This window comes from Scomber japonicus, chromosome 20, assembly GCF_027409825.1.
Source record: "Scomber japonicus isolate fScoJap1 chromosome 20, fScoJap1.pri, whole genome shotgun sequence".
Lineage (NCBI taxonomy): Eukaryota > Metazoa > Chordata > Actinopteri > Scombriformes > Scombridae > Scomber > Scomber japonicus.
The window spans coordinates 19937502-19960625 of NC_070597.1; the positions used below are offsets into that span (position 1 = coordinate 19937502).

Sequence of the window (23124 nt, forward strand, 5' to 3'; positions counted from 1 at the left end):
AGTTGTTACAGCTCCACCAAAGAGTGATTTTCCCTCTGAGATTCTCACATGGTTTCATTTCAATAAATTATGCCATTTTTAGAGAAAAAGTCCAAAAACAGATTTGTGTATCAGAACTGTTTTTTTCTTCTTCTTCTTCTTCTTTCCTCGTCCATTAATCATCTCACGATCCCTCAGATTTATCCTGTGGCCCTTTGGAGGGCCTCGACCCCTAAATTGGGAACCACTGGACTAAACTAGCTAACTGTAGAAAAGTAGTGTAAACTAACTCAACCTCCAGCAGCTCCAACAGTAACATGCTGCTGATGCTTCACTATTAATAATGATGTCATATATAATAATATATCAGTCAGAGGGACCAAACCACTACTTTTACTGTAACACTTGAATCTAGCTCATAATAGGCTAAGTAGTAGGCTATTTTTCATGCAGGACTTTTACTTGTAACTTACCAATACAAACATTAAAATGGTCCATTTTTTTACCTTATTGGTAATCCTACTAATAAATGATCTGAATACTTGCTCCAACACTGATAATAATACACTACATTTACACCTCATGAGTAAATAGGTCGTTTATGACTTGGATCCAGCTTTTGTTGTGTAAGTGTTTCTCGGATGCTGTATGTGTTACTTGCGGTGCCTTCACGGCTGCTTTGAGTAGTGCGGGTGTGCGCGGGGGGCGGAGCGTGCTCGGCGGGTGACGGAGCAGAGAAGAAGCGGAGGCAGCAGCAGCAGCAGTAGCAGCAGCGGGCACACGGACGTCTTCACTGCGTGTCAAAGCGGTGTGCTTTTCCAAATGGCAACGACGGCGGACGACCAGCGGGAACCGGCGGACGTCGCTGCGTTGTCGACTCACTCCAGTTGCCACCACCACCGTAACAGCAACAGCAATAACAACAATAACAATAACAACAACAACAAAGACAGCGAGGCGGGAGAAAGCACGACCTCCACCACCACCGCCGCCAGTCCGACCGAGCCCGGCGGGACGGCGCCGCAGAGCATCGGTAACGGCTCGGTCATTAACCCCAGCGGGGGGAACAACGGGAAGTGGGTCCGGCTGAACGTCGGAGGCACGGTGTTCCTCACAACACGACAGACGCTCTTAAAAGAGCAAACTTCATTCCTGTACCGACTGTGCCAGCAGCAGGACCTGCACTCAGACACGGTGAGTCCTGCTCAACAACTCATACTAATCCTAACATTGTTATAACGGAAGATGTGCACGTGTCTGTAGCCTCTGATGAACACAGTTGGCCCTCTTCTACGTCAGTGGTTCAGGGACCCCCAAGGGCCCTTGAGGGGTCCTCTGCAAAAAGGGGAATAATTCATTTTCATTATGATTTCATCCATAAGTAACACTAATGACTGAGTGTATGACTATTGTGATCATGTGTCTCATACACTTTCTGTAATAAAACATCTCAAAGCAAAAGTATTATCAGATTGGCGACCCAAATGTTGTCAAATTCAGTTAAGGGGTCCTTGATATGAATAAGTTTAAGAGCCACAGTTATTCGTGACTTACATCTGTGGTTCCCAACCTTTTTGGCCTGTGACCCTTCACCACATGTTGCATTGTCCAGTTAAGTTACTGATGATTGTCTTGATTCATCCGTTAATCATTTTTTCTGTAAAATGTCAGAAAAATATGGAAAGTATCTGATTAAGTTCCACATAGTGCAATGTTTTATCTGACTAATAGTCCACATCCCAAAAGAATTCAGTTGATCATCATGTTTGAGAAGGGAAAGCAATACATTGTCACATGTGAGAAAGTGATACCAGATTATTTTTTCATTTTTGCTTAAAAAATGTGTCAAAATAGCTGCTGACTAATCTTCTGTCGATTGGACTAATCGATTAATCAGCTAACCTCTCAGATGTAGAGAGACCGCTTATTTTGTTTTAGTTTGTTTAGTTGATAGAGTCATCCTAAAAGAAACAGAGGATGGGAACCAATGACTTAGGTGATGCTTTGCCTTTCCTATAGGCAGCTCACTTATGACATTTGTTAGTACATTAGTCTGCATGTAATATTCATTAGTGAGTACAGCCATGGAGGAAGGAGGAGGAGGAGGCGGAAGAGGCTGGTATTGGCCAAACCTGAAGGGCAAGCTAACCCTCCGGCCCGTTCACACTGCAACAAAGCTGCTGAAAAATCACAATAACATTTTATGGCACTCCTGTTGTGACCCATCATTTCTCTGTGGCTCTCAGAAGTCAGTTTACAGTGACCACGACATATCTGCGTGCGTTTTTTTTAATACCCTCACAAGTGATCAAACTGTATTTTAATATGAAAGGTGGATTTGCCCAAACATGACTAAAAGGATTACAACATGTGTGCAGGTCTTGGCATGCAGTTAAGCCAATATGGGTCTCTGTGATAGAATATTAGTGATCCAAAGATATCTCTTAAAGTATCAATGCAGGCTTAAAGGCACCAACAATACTAATCCGTTGTCGTGTGTGTGTGTGTGTGTGTGTGTATGTGCCATCACCAAAACCTATTACTACAACTCTGCTCTGCTGCACGCCTGCAGCTTCAGAGCGGGCGTGGAGTTGCCTAATGACCAGCTGATATGCAGTATGTGCAGCATGAAGCACTCTCACTCTTTCTTTCTCTTGTGTGTGTGTGGGTGTGTGTGTGTGTGTGTGTGTGTGTGTGTTTCAGCATCGTTTTGTGGTGTGAATGTAACTCGGGTCAGATGGATGAACACGTGCCTCCTCTTCTGCAGGGAGCTGCGCAGTCAGTAGCTGTGCAGCTGGCATCTTACGAGGAGAGAGAGAGAGTTAGAGAGAGAGAGGGAGATGTACTATGTGTCTCCCAGTCACATGTAGACTGAACATAATGTAAGGGCTCATAAATGATGCAAATTTCTATTATGCTGCCTGCAGCCTTTGATATGCATGCGTGTGACAGACAGAGTGGGGTAGGTCTTCCTCTCAGCCTGGAGTCCACTGTCTAGCTGACATTTGGCTGCTGTTGGGCGAAAGGCTCACATCTTTAAAATGTCACTAAGAAAATCCGCCTTAGGAAAGGATAGTCGCAGCACATGTATACCAGTGTATCCATACATGTGTGTGGGTATGACTGATAGGAAATGAGGTAGTCTGAGAGAGAGAGGGAAAGAGGGGGATTACAGTTAATAAAGACCCCTGATGATGTAATTACATGGTCAGCGTGAAGTTTAAAGCTGCAACGATTATTTGATTTATTAATCGACTGAAACTTAATCTGCATCAGTTTTAAAAAATGTGAACAATAGTTTAATATTATTTTTTTAAGCAATTGGAAAGAGTCACTCGTTTCAGCTTCTTAAGTGTAATTGTCGTCTGAATTTCTTTCTCTTCTAAGACAGGAAACTTGAATTATTGATGCATAATCAGAGTACATGAGATGAGACATCTGGCGACATCATCATGAGCTCTGGGAATTTAGTGATGACCGTTTTTCCCCCTGTTTCCTGGAAAATGGTGAAAATGGATTGATCGCAAAATGAACTGGTAGATGAATCGATAATGAAAGCAGTGTTTATTCGTAGCCCCGCTAAGGTTATTTGAAAGTCGTTGTAGGGCTACTGAGGATTATTTTCTTCATTAGTCGATTTGTTTTGTCTTTAAAATGTCAGAAAACGGTGAAAAATGCCAGCCACTGTTTCCCAAAGCGGTGACGTTCTCTTTTGTCTTCTTCAGGCTTGACCAGTCCACGTCTCAAAAGATATTCAGTTTACTGTCAGAATAGAAAATCTACACATTTGAGCCTCAAAACAATGAATCGATTATCAAAATATTTGCAGATTAATGTGTTAATGTCACTCGGCTAACTCTTATCAGTTGAGGAATTGTTTATGGATTAAAAAAAACAAATAAGTGCCTGCAGCGTTGATCATAACAGTGTAACACACCCAGATATTAAACCACTGTATAAACTGATGGCAGAACATACATGACAATAATAAATGTATGTAATCGGAACATGAAGATCATTATATCACCGAACCCTCATCATCCTCATCGTGTGCCTTAGTTATCATCCAGCGGAGGGTTTTAAACAGAGTCATGTGACCGTGCAGGGGAGAACATATTCATTCAGCTGAAGTGACAAAACCAAATTGGAGTTAGGAGGTTTTTGCTCGACAGCAGCGGTGACTGCCTCCTCCCTCCCCTCCCGCTGCACCGGCAGGCGCTGTGGAAACAATATTCCCATGTGACCTTGAGCCCGCGACCTGACAGGAGCTCCCTCTGCACCGCCCGAAGACACACAGTGTCACACACACACACACACACACACACACACACACACACTGAACCTCCCTCTGTCTCGCATGCATGCAAACACGCGCACCTACATCTCATCCCCGCTCTTTCCATCCCTATCATCATCATCATCATCATCATCATCGTCCTGTCCTTCCCTCACTCTCCACTCTCAGTGGCTGACTCACTCCAAATGCCCAACGCAACTTTGTCCTTTTCCTGTCTTGCGTCTTTTATATCCGCTCTCTCTATCGCAAGCTCTTGAGCTGAATGCAGAGAGACACAGAGAAACTTGATTTTTTTTTTTTTTTTTTTTTGTTTCTCTGGTTCCGTCACACTGCTGTCATCCTAAATATGGGAACTGAGCTGTAGGCAAGGCACTGAATCCTCTGTGAGTTGCGACTTATGAACAAGACAGGCGAGGAGCACCAAAGCTGCTTTTTGTCAGGCGTCTCACAGCTATCAGACTCAGGATTAATCTGTGCAGGCACGGCTGTTTCTAGCTTTTTGGAGGCCTTATGCTAAATATTGTTTGCGTCCCCCCTCCTCTATTTCAGGCACTCATGAATACATCACAAATCTGCATCTGCATCAATGAGACACATAAAAAAACATTTTAATTTAAGAAGCATAGCTGCATTGTTTACATCATCGCTATCAAGCATCACCATGTTCAAAACTTTGGCTTCCTGGAATATTTTGGAGGGAAAGTCATCAATGATGTCATCGTAGAGCATCGAGAGCTGCTGGCCAATCTCATGGCTGATACTGATGATGGCGATACCGCTGAAGATGCTCAGTTATGTAACCTCTACAACGCCGAATGACCACAGGCTAGTTGAATGAATATTAGACCAGTGTCTTCAGTTTATAGAGAGTGGCTGAAAATAAGATCAGTAAAGGACTCAATGAGTAGCTGGAGCCAGAGGGGAGCTTTAATAGATGATTGTATTACAACGTTTGTCTTGAGTTTCAAAATGAGTTTCATAGTAGGCCTTCATGACCCATATTTCTCCAAAGTATTTCAGCAGTTAAACCTATTGTAAAAAGTTTATCAACGCAGCTTCTTAATAAACCATTTCGATGTCTGTAATGCCTTTTAAAGGCAATGTCCCTCATGGTGTAACACAGTTCAGTTCTTTGGTGCGTTCAAGTTTCCTCAGTTCTTAGTTGTTGCCGTCTTCAAGATAGTATTAGACGGGTATTGGACGTACATCCTCCTACAAGACCACTATACAACCAATGATAAACTAATATTAAACAAATTATTCTGGCAGGCAGATGAGTTTACTTTCTATCATTTCCTCAATAAACCAGAAAGTAATACTAAATAATAGGATCATTTATGGGAGTCTTTTCTGTGCTGGCTTACAGTTATCAAAATCAAAAAATACATTGGGACAATAGGGACCCCAGCAATCGCGGAGACTGTACACACATGCAAAGTCAGCCAAATGCAAATATTTCCCTTCCAGTGACATGTTTCAAGTTGGTCTGCCAACTGATACCAGAGATATGTGTCGTACGCTGCCTGCTGTAGGTGCTGCCGTTCCTGTGTGTGTATTTATGTCATTATCTAAGATGTCAAAGCTCCCTCACTGCTGGCACAAGGACCAATTCCTTTGTATTGTACACACAGACTCTCCTTTTCAAAGTCACGACCAAAACATCGGCCTCCAGAAGACTGTAGATGTGACTGAGCAAAAAAAATATGTTAGATATATGGAGAGCTGCAGAAGAAAAGAGTTGTTTGGTTTGATGATCTGTATATTGTGAATTATTTCTAAGTGGAAATGTGAAATCGGTGAGAAGTTTGATGTCATTGTTTTCATACGGCAGGTTTACCCTCAAAAAGCTTCCTGATGAATACGGACTGAATCAGTCATACCCACTGAGCAACAGCTGTGAGTGCACACAAGCATGAATGATACAACAGACTGGGTGCAACTTGGGGGGTCGAAGGAGGAGGAGGCGGGCAGAAGCAGTGTCTTTAAATTATTGTTTTTCAAAAGGCAACAAAGTTTTTTTTCTTATCGTTTCAGAAAACACATTTCACATTACACAAGTTGTTTAAACACGATTATACTTGACGTGATGATTTCTTTATGTAAAAAAAGTCTGAATTATGTCTGCTTCTTCTCCCTCATTATGCCTTATTTGTGCTCTAAAGGTTTCTCTATTCCATGTCACGTTTGTGGTGTAAGTTGCACACTGGATCACAATTGGCCAAACTAGGTGTGATGTCACAAATCATGCTTTTATTTACGCATCTTTAATTCATATGTAAAGTGAGCTCAGAGAAACTTCAGCAGATGGATGTGAAGACAGATTTGTAGTGTCAAACTGCACAGTGAAGATCAAACATCAAAGAAGTATCACAAAAAGCACAACACATTTTTGAGCTAATCAACCAATACAAGCTGCCCGATAATCATATTTCAAGATGAGGGTGGCGTGATGTCATGTTCAAGTTCAGCAGATGATATTGCAGCGGTTTCCACAGGGTTTTCTAGCAGAGATGGTCCACCTTACCTGATATCAAAACTACACTTTAAAAAAAACTATTATGGAAGAAAATCACCAATTTTCTGAGGAAGTGTTCTCATTGTAGTGTACTTAGTGCAGTAAATTGAACATCCAGCAAAGTCCTGTGTCATAATGAGGTCTGGAAAAGTGTGAAGTGCATATCTGTGAAGGAGCATATTGTGCCAGCACACTGTCTAACCCAGCAGACACCAGGTGAAACCCGCCTTTGCTCTGGTTGTTTAGTACACAGTTCAACCTGAAGCTGAATCACACAGAGGAGCAGTCCAGCCTGTGTGTGTTTTCTTGTCTCACTCAGGAGAGAAGCTGATTTTATCCACAGTGGAGTCCCTCTCTAATCCTCTGGCGTTAGCGTGTCTCTTCTCAGGGGTTCTTGACTGTTTTTAAACTCACACGCACACACACACAGATACACACTGTCTGGCTGCGTTCGACTCTTTTAATGAGATTACGGCACTCCAGCTGCCCTGCCCCCACACCGAATCAAACTCAGTGACTCTCTGCCGTTAATACAACCCCAGCTGACCTCACACTGTCCCAAGCTAATTACATTATGAAGCTAAGATTCAGCTTTAACCCCAAGCTGATGCTAGCTGCACAGGTATAACATGGCGGCCCATTTGCAGATGATAACCATATAATCGTATTATCACAGATTATCAGTTATGCTTATTAAATATTGGAGGGATCATGCAGGTAAGATTATAAATGACCCAATGCTGTGACTCAGATTGTTATCTGTACACATGTTCCTCGATGTTTCACTTTTAAATTGTGTGATACTCTCTGTCCCGTCTTATAATGTCAGCATGGATTCCACTACATGCCTGGATGTGCTTTATTACTTTAATTATGCTACGACAGGTCTGATGTGAGGCATTGACACCGATCAGGGATGTAAAAAAAAAAAATGCTGGAGCCAAAGTTGTCATTTCAATAAATGGTGTAGAGTTGTATGAACTTGTCTGTTTGTTACCAGAATATACAAATTAGACATAGGCTGGGTTACACAAGAAATTCACACCCCTCTCTTTGGAAAAACACATGCAACAAATGCTGCCTTTCATCACGCGTCACTAGATTAAGCTTTTTTTGAAGAAAGAGACAAAACACATTTTTCATAAGCAATTCAACCTATTAAGAGAGGTGTTTGAGAATTCCACTTACGTACAATACTTTTTTTCAGTTGGGCTTTAGGTTTAGGGACTTTTTCATATCCACAAAGCTGTTTTATTCACTCAGCAAGGAGCAGAACTGCATGAAATGAAACATGTTTATCAGCGTGGAGCTGCTGTGATGCCTCCTACATTAAAAATGTCACAAACGCTGAAAGTCGATAGTTGAGTCAGATCATCTGTGTGGTCGGGGATAACAGAGTTGGCTGATTGCACTCACATCTAGGGTCTTCTCACAGCTTCTGCCCCCCCCAGATCTTAACAGTAAAGCTGAGGTCAGACTACAGGAGTTTTGGCCAGATTTTTCCTCGCTTTACCCTTCCCAACAATCAGAGGACAAATCAGGTCTGGAACCTCAGTCGGTTTGTGGGTTTTTTTTTTTTTTTTTTTAAAGATTTTGTTGGCATAGACGCCTTTATTCATCAGTAGACTGTCAGGAAACATGGGAGAGAGAGGGAGGTGTGACATGCAGCAAAAGACCTCCAATCGCTCCAAGTACTCTAACCACTCGGTTTGATATTTAGGAGATACAATCTGGATGATTACATCACTACTTTCCGGGCGAGACCACAATAGGCAGCTAGCATAGTGTTGTGGACAGGAATTATAACCGACGAGGTATAAAACTCTCACCTCCAGTTCTCGTTGGACAACATAAGTTGATCTCACATCCTGCTTTAGTTTTCCCTGAATGCAAAACATTTTGTTTACATTTGCTTCCCCATCAGATCACGTGAGATCACACGAGGTGGTGCATTGCTCCCTCTGGCAAGATAATGTTTATAATATCCTGTAATGTTTGATGGGCCATTTTTTTAGAAACCTTGTGGTGTGTGCATGTTTGAGATTAGAGAGAAGGATGTCTGTGAAATGTCTCCTTATGTTCCTGATGCAACCTCTCTTCAAAATCGGTTTGGGTTTTAAAACTCATGTAGTCTGAGCCCGGCTTAAGATTAAGACAAGTCTGGATTGATTGATGAGTATTGACTGAATGTAATTGATGAGTAACAACATTTAGCTGTCATGTTAAATCAACCAGATAATCAAGTGGCTGCTCTAATTCTCATGAACTGCATATGTAAGTAATGTTACCAAAATACCACAACAGATAATGCAAAAAAAAAACAATGTTAGTTTAGTCACAGTGTTGACACAAGCTCAAGCAAGCAGCACAATGCAGGCGAGCGTGTGTGGGTTTTTAATTTTAATATAGTTTATTCTTTTAGAGGTGAATGGGCCTTTTGTTTGGCTATTGGTGATGATAGCCTGTGGGATGTACTCACCTCTACAGGGAGATGTTGTGGAGCCACATCCTATTTCCCTGAACAAATGATCTGTAAACCATTAACTCACCAGCCAGAGTTTCCATCCTCTGACCTATGTACTTTCCACACGTAGGAACATCTTTACATACTCAATTTGTGCATCTGAGCATTGCATGAATATATGACTTCCTGGTCCTAGCATCAAAAAGCTTTAGTGAAATGTTGTAACAAGCAGATGATCAATATGTACATGAGAGGTCAAAGAAATGTGGGGAATGTCCTGAAAAAAGAGAGTAAATGTTAGTGTTTTTTTAATTTCCACGATACGTTATAAAGGTTCCCAAACATGTTGCTCTTGATGTTTTGGAGTTTCTCAGCATATTGAAGTTAAATATTTTGCTGCGGTAATGAATCTGTGGCAGAGGCAGCAGAAGATGAGAGGAAGAGATGATGGACGGTGGTGTGAAAAAGCTCTCAAGCTGCATTAAACGGAGATTCAATCAGTGATTCAGCAAGTTGACTACATTTTTTAAAAAGTCAGTCGCTGCAATTCCTGTCGCAGTGAATTACAGCTAATTTTGTGTGTGTGTGTGTTGGAGAGAGAGAGTGACTATAGCTCTGACACATTCAGGAAGCTTTTCTCCGGTGTTGTCATGCCCACACTGTCAAGTCAAGTCACGCTGATGAGGCGTCGGTCTGTCTTCCACTGCAGCTCAGCTCATTTAGGATGGTGTGTGTGTGTTTCTGTGTGTGTGTGTGTGTGTGTGTGTGTGTGTTTCTGTGTGTTTTTGCGGGTGAATCCATTTACACTCCGTGCTGCAGTCACAGCCCCTGCAAACGCTAATCACTGTGATATTCAGTGCAGAGACACACACTCAAACACACATAGTGCCGCCTCACAGTCTTGATATCTCTTCCCTCCATCCTCTCTCTCTCTCTCTCTCTCCGTCACACACAGAACCTTGTGTGTTTTTTAATCCTGTCTCGACGCAAGAATCGCTTCTTTTCACATCTACGTTTTCATTTCTAATGTGAAGTTACTCGTCACACTATGTCTCCCAATCCCGTTGATCTCTTCAGGTGTGTCTCTCCCCACTCGTCTCTTTTCTCCTCTTAATTCATCCCTCATCTTGCAACAATGTCGTCACACATTGCTTGTATCTAGGTGTCCTCGTTCATTGAATTCACTTCATGTCTCACATTGGGAACGCCTCCTGCGTGACTGAACTCATCAGACACTCTTGTCACGCTATGCCAGCAAAGATTGGCTGGACCCAAAGACATGAAAGAGAATTTTTTTGGGCTTTAAGGATTAGAAAATACAGACAGAGGGCAGAGTCTCTGTAGATAAATATACCACCACACACTTTAAGGGGTCATACGCAATTATTGAGAGGGATTACTTTTGTATGACCCTATACTTTTTAGGAAAATCCTGTATGATATGCCTTTTAACTTTGTGAGGAAACATTTGTAGCATTGTCCAGTCAAAAGCAATCAACTCTGTAAACAGGAAGTCAGTGTAGCATCACAAGCTGTAATGTAACTACCAGTTTCAGGGCCTAAAAACAGTTTCATGGGTATAAATGATATATCAAACTTAACTGCCAATCCTTTGTAAATATAGGTATTATCTTTGTTTATTTATGTACATAATGAAACGTGTGTGTTTCAGAGTTAGTAGCGTTCATGAAGTTAGAGTGGGAGAGATCTGATCATGCTAACGTAGCTCATGTTACGAGCATTTTTTGAAAAATACTTTACAGTCTATTCCATATTGTATTTTTTACTTTATAAGTCTAAGGTCATATATAACTTAAGCTAATATTAGCATTAAAAGGGAAAATGTCCTTGACACCCCAATAACACATCAGAGCCTCATTGGTGCAGCTGTCACATTTACACAAAAGAAGTATGAGGTGAAAAAAAGAGACAATGATAATATTGGTCCAGGCTGCTGGAAGCACAGGCATCAGGCTTCTCCTAGTAAACACATTCCTAAGGGCTCAGAGCTGAAGAAACCAACCCCACAGGTTTGAGCCTCAGAGTGACCTCTAAAAGCCTCTATGTCCAAAGAGGAGGTAAAGAGGAGGTAGAGATAATAATAACCATATGAACTGAACTGTAAACTGACTGTAAGCCAGCCCTTTTGTTTGGAGCCCAGTTGGACTATAAACCTGCAACTCCAAATTTGCTGGTAGCTGCAGTTCAGACTGAACAAACCTTTTTTTTGTTTCTTTATTACAAATGTTTTGTGTGGTTTAGTCTTAGAGGTTGGGATAATAAGGAAGTCACAAGAAAGTCCTAATAGTGACAGTTAGGGTGAGTGGAGCCAGCGAGGAGACCCGGTAATAAAAGCAGTAACATGCATCTCTACAAGATGCTGCTGGAGGCTAAGGTTGTCCATTGCTGCTTCAGCAAACAGCCATAAAAAGAATCAGTCATGTGAATCGAGCAGGTTTTCTTTATCAAGCTGAACTTTCTTCTTTTTTTTTTTTGCCTTTTGCCTTTTGGCTGAAATATTAATGTACATGCCACCAGCCAAATGTTGGCAGTCAGTTAAGGAAACACTTTCATGACCCTGTGTGCCAGTAGGAAATACTTGTCTGAAAGGCTTCATCCAGAAAACATGTTATTTCTCTCGAATACCAAAAGAGGTTCACTTTTCATATACCAGTATTTTTAAGGCCAGTTTTATATTTAAACATGTAGTTTGTGTGAAGCAGTGAAAATGGTTTGTGAACTCCGGGACAAACTGATTCATGGATCACACACCATCTGCCTGTCCAGTTTGCTTCTCTCTACAGAGGTAAACCATCAAACTGTTATAATGACACATAATCAGCAGATACTACCCAAGTTCCTAACATCCTCTTTCATTTTCCCAGCAAGTGCTGCTCTTTTGCCCTCTGATTAAACCTCCTAAAGGCCTGTATGGACTTCTCATGCACTAGGTCTTATGTGAATTCCGCTCTAAAAGGGGGCTCTGCTTCAAGCGATCATCACAAGGAGGAACAGGGGGATGGTGTGTGTGTGTGCGTATGCTAGAGGGTCAGTACATAATCATGACGTAACACTAACAGCCAGGCAGGCTTAGCAGAAGTAGTCTTGAAGTGGGAAAGAAGAGGGGCACATATGATAATAAAATCACCAGCAGCTACTCTGGTGTGACAGTAACCAGAACTTGTGTGTCCAGCTGCAAAAGGCTGTTGTTATGTCAGGAAGCTCTCAGGGGAAAAGCAAATAGCAGTGTTGTATTTGCAACAGGAAGCATCAGGGGTTTAATGGAAAAGGAGGGGAAACACAGAACTTTTTATAATCAAGACTGGGAAAAGTTAGTTTTTATCTTACTGCTGGGGGTTGTTGCACCTTTGTACTCAAAAATATTGCAAAATGTGATAAATTTAGTCATTCAAAAGATAAAAGTGTTTTTTTTTTTCAAGAACTAAAAAGCATCACATCCTTGTAACATCAACACTGTACAGGAAAGTTATATTTTGGAGACAAAGTCATCTGCCAAGATGAAAATAGCCAGCCAGGATGTTATTCTCCTTCTAGCGAGTATCTAAAAATACTTAAAATATTACAGAAAAGGTCAGTTGCTTGAAGAAGGAAGATAAAAATAGCAGAATTCAAGTTTGATAAATATTGTTGATGGAAAAGGGGGATTTAATTACTCCACACAAAAAAAGTTCCCTTCAAGTTCAACAAAAAGCCTCTGTGGTTCTTTCGTGACAACACAATGAAAGAGGCTCTCAAAGTGACTCAGTGTGGTGGTGTGAAAGCAGTTCAGGATGTGATAAAGGTGTTAATGGACAGTGTACTTTCTTTCTGTTCCTCCTCTCTAACAGGATGAGACGGGAGCGTATGTGATTGACAGAGACCCCACCTACTTCGGTCCCATCCTCAACTACTTGCGGCATGGAAAACTGGTCTACAACAAGGAGCTGGCTGAAGAAGGTCTCATAATGCATATGATGGGTCTGGGGTGCATGAGTTTGTTTCATTACTTGGGCAGGTGTAAATAATCAGATTCCTTTAAAATACTATTATGTGTCTGTAACTTCACTTTTGTTGCCACCATATTTTCTAGTCAAGTAAATGTGAAAATATTCAGTCGCAGTGATTCCCAACCAGTGGCATTTCTGCTATTGTACTTAAATGGAAAGTGTAGTAGTAGTAAATAATTTGGTATAATAGAAATTACAAATTGATTTTAAAAAATACATCCACATATTGAGTCAACTAAAACATCTGAACATGACAAATAATGCAAGAAAATTAGTTCGCAAGAGAGGACAGAAACAAAGAGAAACCGTTAGCTAAAAGCGATTAGCAGTTGAACTTGATAGCTAAAAGTAATGGATACATAGTTGAAATACAATAGCTAATGAATAAATAATTAATAAATAGTAATTCAGACAGTTGAAAGTGTTAGCTTAAGGAATAAATGGATGAAAAAGTTAGCTAAAGGTAAGCTAAAACTAATAAATGGTGGAAATAGCTAAAAGTAGTGGATTGAACAGTTGTAATTATTAGCTAAAAACAGTGGATAAATGGTAGCCAATGAATAATTGGTCAAACTACCTAAAGGCAAATAGTTGAATTTGTTAGCTAAAAGTAAGAAATGGTGGAAATAGTTAGCTAAAGGCCAGCTAAACGTAATAAATGGTAGAAATAGTTAGCTAAAGGCCAGCTAAACGTAATAAATGGTAGAAATAGTTAGCTAAAGGCCAGCTAAATGTAATAAATGGTAGAAATAGTTAGCTAAAGGCAAGGCCAAATCTAATAAGTAGTAAATAAAACATTGAAATTGTTAGGTTAAAGTAACGGATAAATAATTTAAACATTTAGTTTCTGCCACTCAAAGTTTTGTTAGTATGAATGCAAACTTAATCAAACCCGACCTTAACCAAAACATGACATTTCAATTATATGATAACATTTGTAACTACTATAAAATCCACATATCATTGATGATTAAATGATTTTTAAATCTTTTTAGATGAACACATTTGTAACATGATAGGGGCGGTGTTGATAAACGGGTCCTTGTTCATATGATAGTGTGTAAGTGGGCACTGCAGCACGCACACAGCAGCTGAGTTTTGTGTCTGTTTTGTTACAAGGTGTCCTGGAAGAGGCCGAGTTTTACAACATCACCCCGCTGATCAAACTGATCAAGGAGAGGATCGTGGAGAGAGACTCCAAGGCCACACAGGTATTCACAGAATATATTTATATAAACAGAAAGTGTTTTTTATCATAAAGGAATTTGCTGCTTCACTCTGCTCATACACAGATCATCTCAGTCACTGCAGCCTTTGTTGACGAAGATATCATGTTTATATTATTGTAAAAACAGTCTAACAGAACAACTATATTCATATTCTTCAACCATATTGCATTTATTTATAATCTAGCCTTTCTAATTGATAGTGCTAGATATTGCAATACTTACTATCTGTACACACAGACACACACAGACAGTGAACCACTATGGTGTAATGCCTTGCAGTCTTTTTTTTTTGTGTGTTAGTAATTTCACCCTTCTGTGCTTCTGTAAAGGGAGCACTGCCGTACACCAGGCTTCTCTCTCTGTTCTTTTCTTTCTCGGGATGGTAGCACTCAATCTTATATAATCCCACAGCTATCACTAACATACACCCACTTTCCCTGTGTTCTACTGTACTCTACTGTATGTAAGCCATCGTTTGCCTGGAGTTAAATACGGTTGAAAACGAAATGCTGGTTTTGTAGACAGCCCACGACTAGAATTGATTTTTCTCCGGTAAAGTGTTTTTTTCCTTTAAATGTTATGTAATTATTATTACAAGTCAGTTCTTGCATTTTTTTTGCTAGAATTACATTTGTTTGTGTTCATTTTGAATACTTGTTTACATAATATTTTCTTAAATGTTATATTAAAGTCAGTTTATTAATCGTTTTGGTCATTGTAACAACATTATTAGGCAATCATCATCACTTTTTTTTCTCCCTTTGATGGTGATTGTATCTTCCTTTTGATCCATCTACTTTCTCCTCAACATCTTCTCTCTCTTTCTCCAGCAGGTGCCCCCCAAGCACGTCTACCGAGTGTTGCAGTGCCAGGAAGAGGAGCTGACCCAGATGGTCTCCACGATGTCGGACGGCTGGAAGTTTGAGCAGGTCAGCGTGCGCACCTGCAGAAAGCCCCGCACCGGACTGCTCTGGACTGTGGGTTGGACTCACGCTGCTGCTGACCCTTCAATCTTGACCCTTGGCCTGACCCCTTGGCCCTGACCTGAGCTCTTCCTTCTGCACTCCCAAAAATGAGTTTAGGACTCCCACTCTAGATAGTCTAGATCTTTTTTTGTGTTTATCTTAAGCACCACTTTATTTTAGTACACATATAGTCCCAGTAAGTCATTTCACTTCTAGACATAAAGACATCATCCACTGCAGACATAGTACCTCATCATTTTCAGTCTCTTCACCTTCAGCCTCCTGTAAAGGGCTCAGAACCCAGTTAGAGTGTAAATCCTGCGCTGCTGCTGGAGCGGCACTGGGTGCAACCTGTAATAGTCGATCCACAGTTGTAGCTTTTGTCTTTATAGCTGTTACATTTTTTGAAAAATACAATGTAGACCCTTTCAGTGAACAGATAAATCTTCACATTAAGTCTGCTGTAGATCACAGTACAGCTGTATTGACATTAACCAAGTGTTGACATTGTGAGCAACACAGATGATACTTTAACAACTAATTAGTCACTTCTATGCATCTGTTATGGACACGTGCATGTTTGTACATCACTATCTCTACCAGTGACTAACTCATACTACTACATGCATTTATTCTGAAAACATGAATGTGACCTTAAAGTTTTGCCTTTCTAATTTCTTTATGTTTTCTCATTATATTTAGACTGTCTTGGTCACAGATGTAAGACCAAACTATACTGGAGCGGAAACGATGAGTCGAGTCAAGTTTATTTGATGCCAAAATTCGCTGACTTGAGCTTCTTTTTTTATTTATGTGTACTGTAAACTTTTGGGTTTGAACTGCTGCTTGGAAAAAAACAAGCAATTAAAGACCAAAATTAAATTTAAATTATTCAAAAGTCACTAACCCACTAACTGCATTGCTCACAGTGTGAACACACACAGTAAAGATGTAACATCAGTAATAGAAGAAAGTCTTTTAGAGTTCATGTGACTGTTACAGTGAAGGCCTCGTAGGTTGAGAGGTTTTAATTCATTTGACGCCCTCTCCACTAGTGACCTCTCTGAGTCACGTGGTGTCATATAGGTCAGCTTAGAGACCCCCCTCCTTGTCCTCCGCTTTGGCACTGTGCTCTAATGCATGCCACACAGCTATGATTTGCACACGATTCCCGCAGAAGCTGCCCCGCAGTTATTTTGCTGTCCCCACAAAGACGCTTCTTGTTGAGTCCACGGCAGGCTGTCCGCTTCTTCCCCCCACCCCCTCCCCCTTTCCACCATGCATGAGCACAAGAGTCTTTCCTCCTCTGCTTTGGGATCTCAGCTCTCCGTCACTTTCTTGCCTTTATTTTCTCTGCTGTTTATCTCTTAATTCTTTCTGACACTCACTCTGTCTCTCTGCCTCTGTCCCTCTCTCCTCTGTGCATCTTCCTGCATCTGCGTCTCTCTCTCCTTTTTTTTTCTAGATGGTGAACATCGGCTCGTCGTACAGCTACGGTACAGAGGACCAGGCTGAGTTTCTGTGCGTCGTCTCCAAGGAGCTTCACACGCCGGGATCCGGGCTGGGTACGGAACAGAGCCACAAAACTAAGGTGAATCTCTATTTTTTTTTTTCTCTCTTTCTCTCTCACACACACACAGGATCTAGCTGCTAGACTGTGTGTCCATGTGGGGTCCTTTCCTTGTTTTCTCTGTGTGTATTTGTGTTTTGTAGTGTGTGTGTGTCTGTGTCTGTGTCTGTGTGTGTGTGTGTGTGTGTGTGTGTGCGTGCTCTTTGATCCTGCGCTCTCCACTGAACACTCCAAATGTCAATCACCTCGAAATGTCATTCACAAACACACTCACTCCATCATTCACACACCTCTGCCTCTCTCTTTCTCCCGCTGTTATCGATCTCTCACTCTGTCTTCCTGTCTATCTCTCACTGTAGCCGTCCTCTCTCTTGCTCTTTCATATGGATATATTGACACATATATCTGTCCCTGTATTTACCTCTCAGCTTCTCTCTGTCCACTCACTGACACTCATCAGCGTGTTCATATTTTTTTTTTGTCGTTTTCTGTCTTTGTTTTGTTTTTGTTTGTTTGTTTTTCTTTTGTGTTTTTTCCCCCCCCCTCCGTCCTTCATGCTGAATGAAGCCGGCGGAGTTGCAGGAGGAGGAAGCAGCGAAGGATGAGGAGGAGGAGGAGGAGGAGGAGGAGGGAGGGAGAGATACCGCACCGAATGAGTGGCTTAGAGAATGAGGGAATCATGTTTCTTTGTTCCAAAGAGAGGCGGGAATGGGTGAGGAACTGCGCTAGAGTGCGATAGATGTGCTTAGTGGGTAGAACCTGGTAGATTTTAGTGTGTGTGTGTGTGTGTGTACATGTGTGATGTCTACAAGGATTCAAGGTGTTTCATGGCACTGCATTGAGTACAACATCTGAGCTGCTCCTCTGTTTCAGTAGACTCAGTAATTGATGAAAAGAGTGTGAATTAAAGGAAGCCTAATAGACAAATGCAAACATCACAGAGTGAGCACTCCCATCTGGAGAAAGCTGGACAACAAAGGCAACAAAGGTCCTGGCCTGATTTGATCCAACCATCATTTTAACCCCTAAACCCCACGGCAGCCAAACTGAGACAAACCAAACTCTCAAGCAACCAAACAGCAGCAACATTTAAAATGACCACATGATGTTTGTCTCTTTTACAAGCTGCTTAATGGCCCAATCATACAGGAAACCTTTTTAAGGCCACACCACTGCTTTGAAAAGCCCACACAGGCTAGCAGTATCTTTTTTTTTAATTTTTATTGTTACATCAGACAAAATAAAAAATGATGATTTTATAGCAGTATCTCAGTATTGGTCTGGTACAGCACTCATTTAAAAGCATCCTGTGTTTTGTGTTTTAAAAGCAGAGCTGCAACTGTTAATCATTTTGTCAACTGACAGAAAATGAATCGCCAACTAATTTTATGAACACATAATCATTTTGAGTAATTAAAAAGACAAAATATCCAAATGAACTGATTCTAAATTCCTGAATGTGAATATTTATAGCTATATGATTCTGGGTTATGGACTAGTTGGTTATGGATGGGACAAAAAGGAGACATTAGAGGACATCAACTTAGACTTTGGGAAACTATAATCATTTTTCATCATTTTCTGACATTTTAGAGATTCAAGTTATATCAGTTGTATCATTAGTAATCTCACGCAGAGAGAGATTTTGGTTTAAATGTTAAATTATAAGCCTTGGGTCAAACGGTTGATTCATGAAGCACATGGGAAACATGAACCAAAATATGTCTGTGAGGATTTGAAAAAGATTGTTAGAATTAAGAATGTTGAATTATCACCCAGACCTAACGATGACATGAATTAATGCTACTGGTGCTGGCTATAAGTTATAATAATAGTATAAGTAACAAATGTTTAGACCAGTTCTGATGCTGCTCAGAGGATTTCTCTTCCATCTGTGAGGGTGTAAAATACTTCAAAGCTATTAAATACAATTCATAAAAGGTCAATTTTTGATTAAAAGCCTCAGTGATAGAAAATCCCATTTGGCATAATACGTGACATGTCTGGTGAACGCTGCTAATTAGAACTTGGATAAAAATGTCACTTCCCTGTGCTTTTGTCATCATGACCTGCACAAGCTTGTATGTGTATGTGTGTGTGTGTGTATACATACACATGCTCCATTTGGTCGAACAGTGACCCAACAGACCTACAGATATTGATTGTACGCTGCGTCTCTATGGCCTCTAATTACCAATGCTGTGACATGGAATATCCTTGACCTTTTAGTGCAGCAGTAGCATTAGATGTCCTTCCTAGTCTGTGTACATACTGTATATACAATCTCAATGTAGAAGAACACACAGTAACCCCCAAATACATACATTTAAACACACGACACCAAACAAATGTCAAATGTATGTTTTTGTTAATGTTCTCAGCCATCATGCATGTCGGTGATATCATTTTTACTCTCATTTTGTCACCATTTTCCATCACCATCCTCACCATCATCTCAGCCAAACCATTAGCTTTAGTTAGAAGATGTTAAATGTTTATAGATTAGATTGCTATCAATCTGCAGTTCCTAATGATTTCATGTTTTTCTTTTATCTCACAGCTTTTCCAGATCCACGGGTCCCGGATGTAGAAATCGCAAGAATCTAAGTTATTTTTTTCTAGGCTTATTATGACATCCTGTTCATGGTGTATGTGTGTGTTTCGCATCAAATGAACAGTCACCAGAAGAGATTTGTAGCGTTTTTAATGGTCCGTCGACAAAATGCCAGTTATAAAGATGACCAAATGGAGAGAGAAAAAAAGCAAAACGCACACACACACACACACACACACACACAAAATACGAAACAGAATCGTGCAGTCAGTCACAGCAAAGTGTCTTAAAAGATATTTGACAGTGAAGCTAATTTTATTAGGAGAAATGATCATGTGTTGGTGTGCAAAATGTGTTATTGCCAAGGGCGGTAGTGAAGTAAGCTTAGTAAATTATAACCAAAGATCCAGATTAAAGCTGGCTGAACCAAGGTGCTGAACAAGAATATCAAATCCTGCCTGAAGGAAATAGAAATAGTTTTGGTTGCACAGTGAGGAGACGTGACTGTGACACTGTGATCTGACGGATAGCAGATGGTGCCAGAGGATCAGATTACATCTGTGTGGTGCAGCTCTGGATCATTTACTCCCAAGCTATTGCATTTCCAGCTGGCATGGAGGCATTAATATTAATATAATATTTTTTTTGAAATTTGTACTTGAGGCAGAAGTTTGGTTGGGAAACAACGGCAAACATTGCAGCCATTACCAGCTCCTTTTTTAGAAATATTCAATTATTTGTTGCTCTCGGTGAAAAGGTTTGCTAAAGCTGATTTAATTGAGTCATACACCTATTCCATGGTTCATGTAGTAGAAGAAGTTTTTCCTGCATACATAGCACACAAACATGTTGAACCACCTGTTTAACTCTCAGAGTAGGCGTCATAATCCTGGTCGCCTTGAGTCAATAACTTTTGGTTTCAAGTTGCGTAAGATGTTTGGATCGCAGTATATACTTGTAGGTCATACTCAAAGCATAAACATAAGTATGCAGATTTAAATGATGTAGCTGGAGAAAGAGAAAGGCATTTTAAGCTTTGGGAGCATCAAACCAATTATTTTACTTGTCACTTTACAAAGATTCACCTGGTTTCACACTACAGCAAAAGCCAGCTCACACACACACACACACACACACTACACTCACAAAAACACACACTGCTTTACTTTTTTCCCTGGCACAAACAACTAGTCATGCACCGACACACACCTATATCACCTTTTGCCCGTGCATGCTAGCTCAGCAGCAGCAGCAGCAGCATTGTCTCAGTCTGTTGCCCTGGCTTGGATCCAGAGCCAGCTTTGGCCCCAGCTGACAGAGAGATGATGATTAGAGTCAGGAAAAGCTTGAACAGAGAGAGAAAGGGAGGGGAGGGTGAGAGAGAGGGAAGTTTAAAAAAAAAATAAAAAAAAAGGTAGAGTAAGGTTCAGCACTTGCCACTCATAGTATCAACCGTCAGAGTGGGCAGGTCTGCCGCAGTGCAGGTGCGTGATTGAAAAGGACTTAAAGAAGCATTTAGTTAGATAACACATGACCTTTAACAACATCTATTGGCAACTTGTACAAACCGCACCACAGATTAAATTTGTATCCCCTGCACAAGACTGAGCACAAACCCTGGCAGTCGTTTGAATAGTGTTGTGTAATGAATTTAACTGTATTAACCAAGTGTGTGTGTAATGAAAGAACTCATTCCAGGGTGTCATTCGGCAAATGAACCTCCCACAACGATTTGGCAGCACATTTTACTGTATGGCAAAACACTGGAGGTGAAGTTGTTGAATGCTGGAAATAAATAATAACACATTAAATTTTTTATCAGCAAGTAATGAAATGTGTAAATATGCATCCAGCCTAGGATATGTCTACAATAGCCCAATGTCACGTTGTAGCTTTTAACGTGAAGTAAAACAGAACAGAGGATTTTTGCTCATTTAAAATATTTCTTGGAGGCATAAATAATTACAATGTTGTCTAATACCATGAAAAACCAAAACCAACAACATGTTTAACCCTCTCTTACTTACTTGCTACCCTGATGTAAATCCTACAAAATGTCTCAAGAATATAGTGTCTTTTTTTTTTTTTACTGTAGTTCTGAGCAAATGCTACTCAAACAGAAGTTAATAGTGTAGTTTGGGGACTATTTCCAGCTACGGATTAATACACATGTGGTGTGTTAGTAAGTATTTACAGCATGTGGGGGATTGACTAGAAGTGAACTAGAGTGGACTTGTTCATTGCTCTGGCTATACACACAGTTCTTGTTAGCCAGATACATGTATTGTTGGTTTTGGTCTTTCCATGCTACATTAAGATCAAATAAACATAAAATATCACTAGCTCACATTAGTTATTAAAGCAATCCTGCAGTAATCCTAAAAAGCAGCAGTTGTTTGGCTCAGCCTGCTGAGGTTTAGCACAATTTGAGAGATTATTTCTGCCTTTGAGAGGTCTGCAGCCATATTTGAAACGTTGGCTGTCAGCAGTTTATGTCTCGAGCCCCTGCTGTTGAAATCCTGTGCAACACTGACTGACCAGCAATGCAAGCAAACAAACTAATACACACTACATACACACACTACATAGACTGTCTTATACCGGCAATAAGCAGTTAGAGTTACAATGTGAGACAATCGAGAATCAAGATGACAGTCAGCAAGCTTTTGATAATATTTTGATAATTTTAAGCTAAAAGTAAGGCTGAAAAAATGATAATAACAATAACAGGAGTGTGTTTGTGTCTGTGTGTGTGTGTGTGTGTGCAAATGTGTCTCATCTATTTTAAGTGTAGAATATAAACTGATATTCTGGATTATTAGGATCCTTGCAATACCATAGCTGGATCACCAGAATATAATAAATGTTAGTATAATGCAGTTACTGCTTATGATAATCACAACAGTACTAGTAACAGGAGGGATAAGACTGAAAGAGACACAATTCATTTAGTTCTGTTACTTCAGCTTTTTCTTTTTTAACTCGGATCATTCGGTGCCTTGAGTTCGAGCAGCAAAACTGACATGTCAAAACGATGGTGGGTGTTATTACATGCATTTTTTTTTTTTAAATTTAGAAATAGCTGTTTTAATATTTCAGTTAAAGAATGGGTAGTTTACAATCTCAGCCTCTTGTGTAAATTTGTTCCAGTGCTTATTTGCTCTGAGAGTTTTATTTTTCAGAAGGTGATGACGAGCAGATAAAGAGTAGAGCTGCGTGTTTGAGGGGAAGCCTTCTCACACAGCTCTCTTGTATAATATGTCATGCCTTTTTTAATTCTTTTTGTACGTTTTGGTTGTCTAATTTATTCTCAAGGGTTTTTTTTGAATGTTACATGGTGAAAAGAATTTGGGCTTGGACTTTTTTTTAAGTGGGGGTGGGAGGGTTTATGTCATCTTACGGTGACCTTTTGCTTTTTTCTACTTGATGACAAACTTTTATGTTTTACCTGGTGATCTTTAACAGCACATAGAAATATAATCATCAGGTTAAATAAGCTAGTTTGTAGTTTTCACATCATGAATGCTGTTAAACATTCCCCCCA

General features: G+C 40.4%; 1 protein-coding gene across 3 annotated transcripts; it reads left to right on the forward strand.

Moving 5' to 3' along the window:
* The first annotated feature begins 730 nt into the window (after window positions 1-730).
* kctd17 (potassium channel tetramerization domain containing 17) lies at window positions 731-20201 on the forward strand. 3 transcript variants are annotated; one of them, XM_053340920.1, is made up of 7 exons: window positions 731-1173; window positions 13104-13212; window positions 14382-14473; window positions 15322-15468; window positions 16922-17047; window positions 17594-17738; window positions 19587-20201. In XM_053340920.1, exons 1-6 carry the CDS (start codon window positions 802-804, stop codon window positions 17696-17698), a joined length of 951 nt encoding a protein of 316 aa, XP_053196895.1. In that variant the 5' UTR covers window positions 731-801; the 3' UTR covers window positions 17699-17738; window positions 19587-20201. The 3 variants fall into 3 exon arrangements, with proteins under 3 accessions (XP_053196895.1, XP_053196896.1, XP_053196897.1); XM_053340921.1 differs by having other exon boundaries at window positions 15322-15420; XM_053340922.1 differs by lacking the exon at window positions 17594-17738.
* Window positions 20202-23124: the final 2923 nt, after the last annotated feature.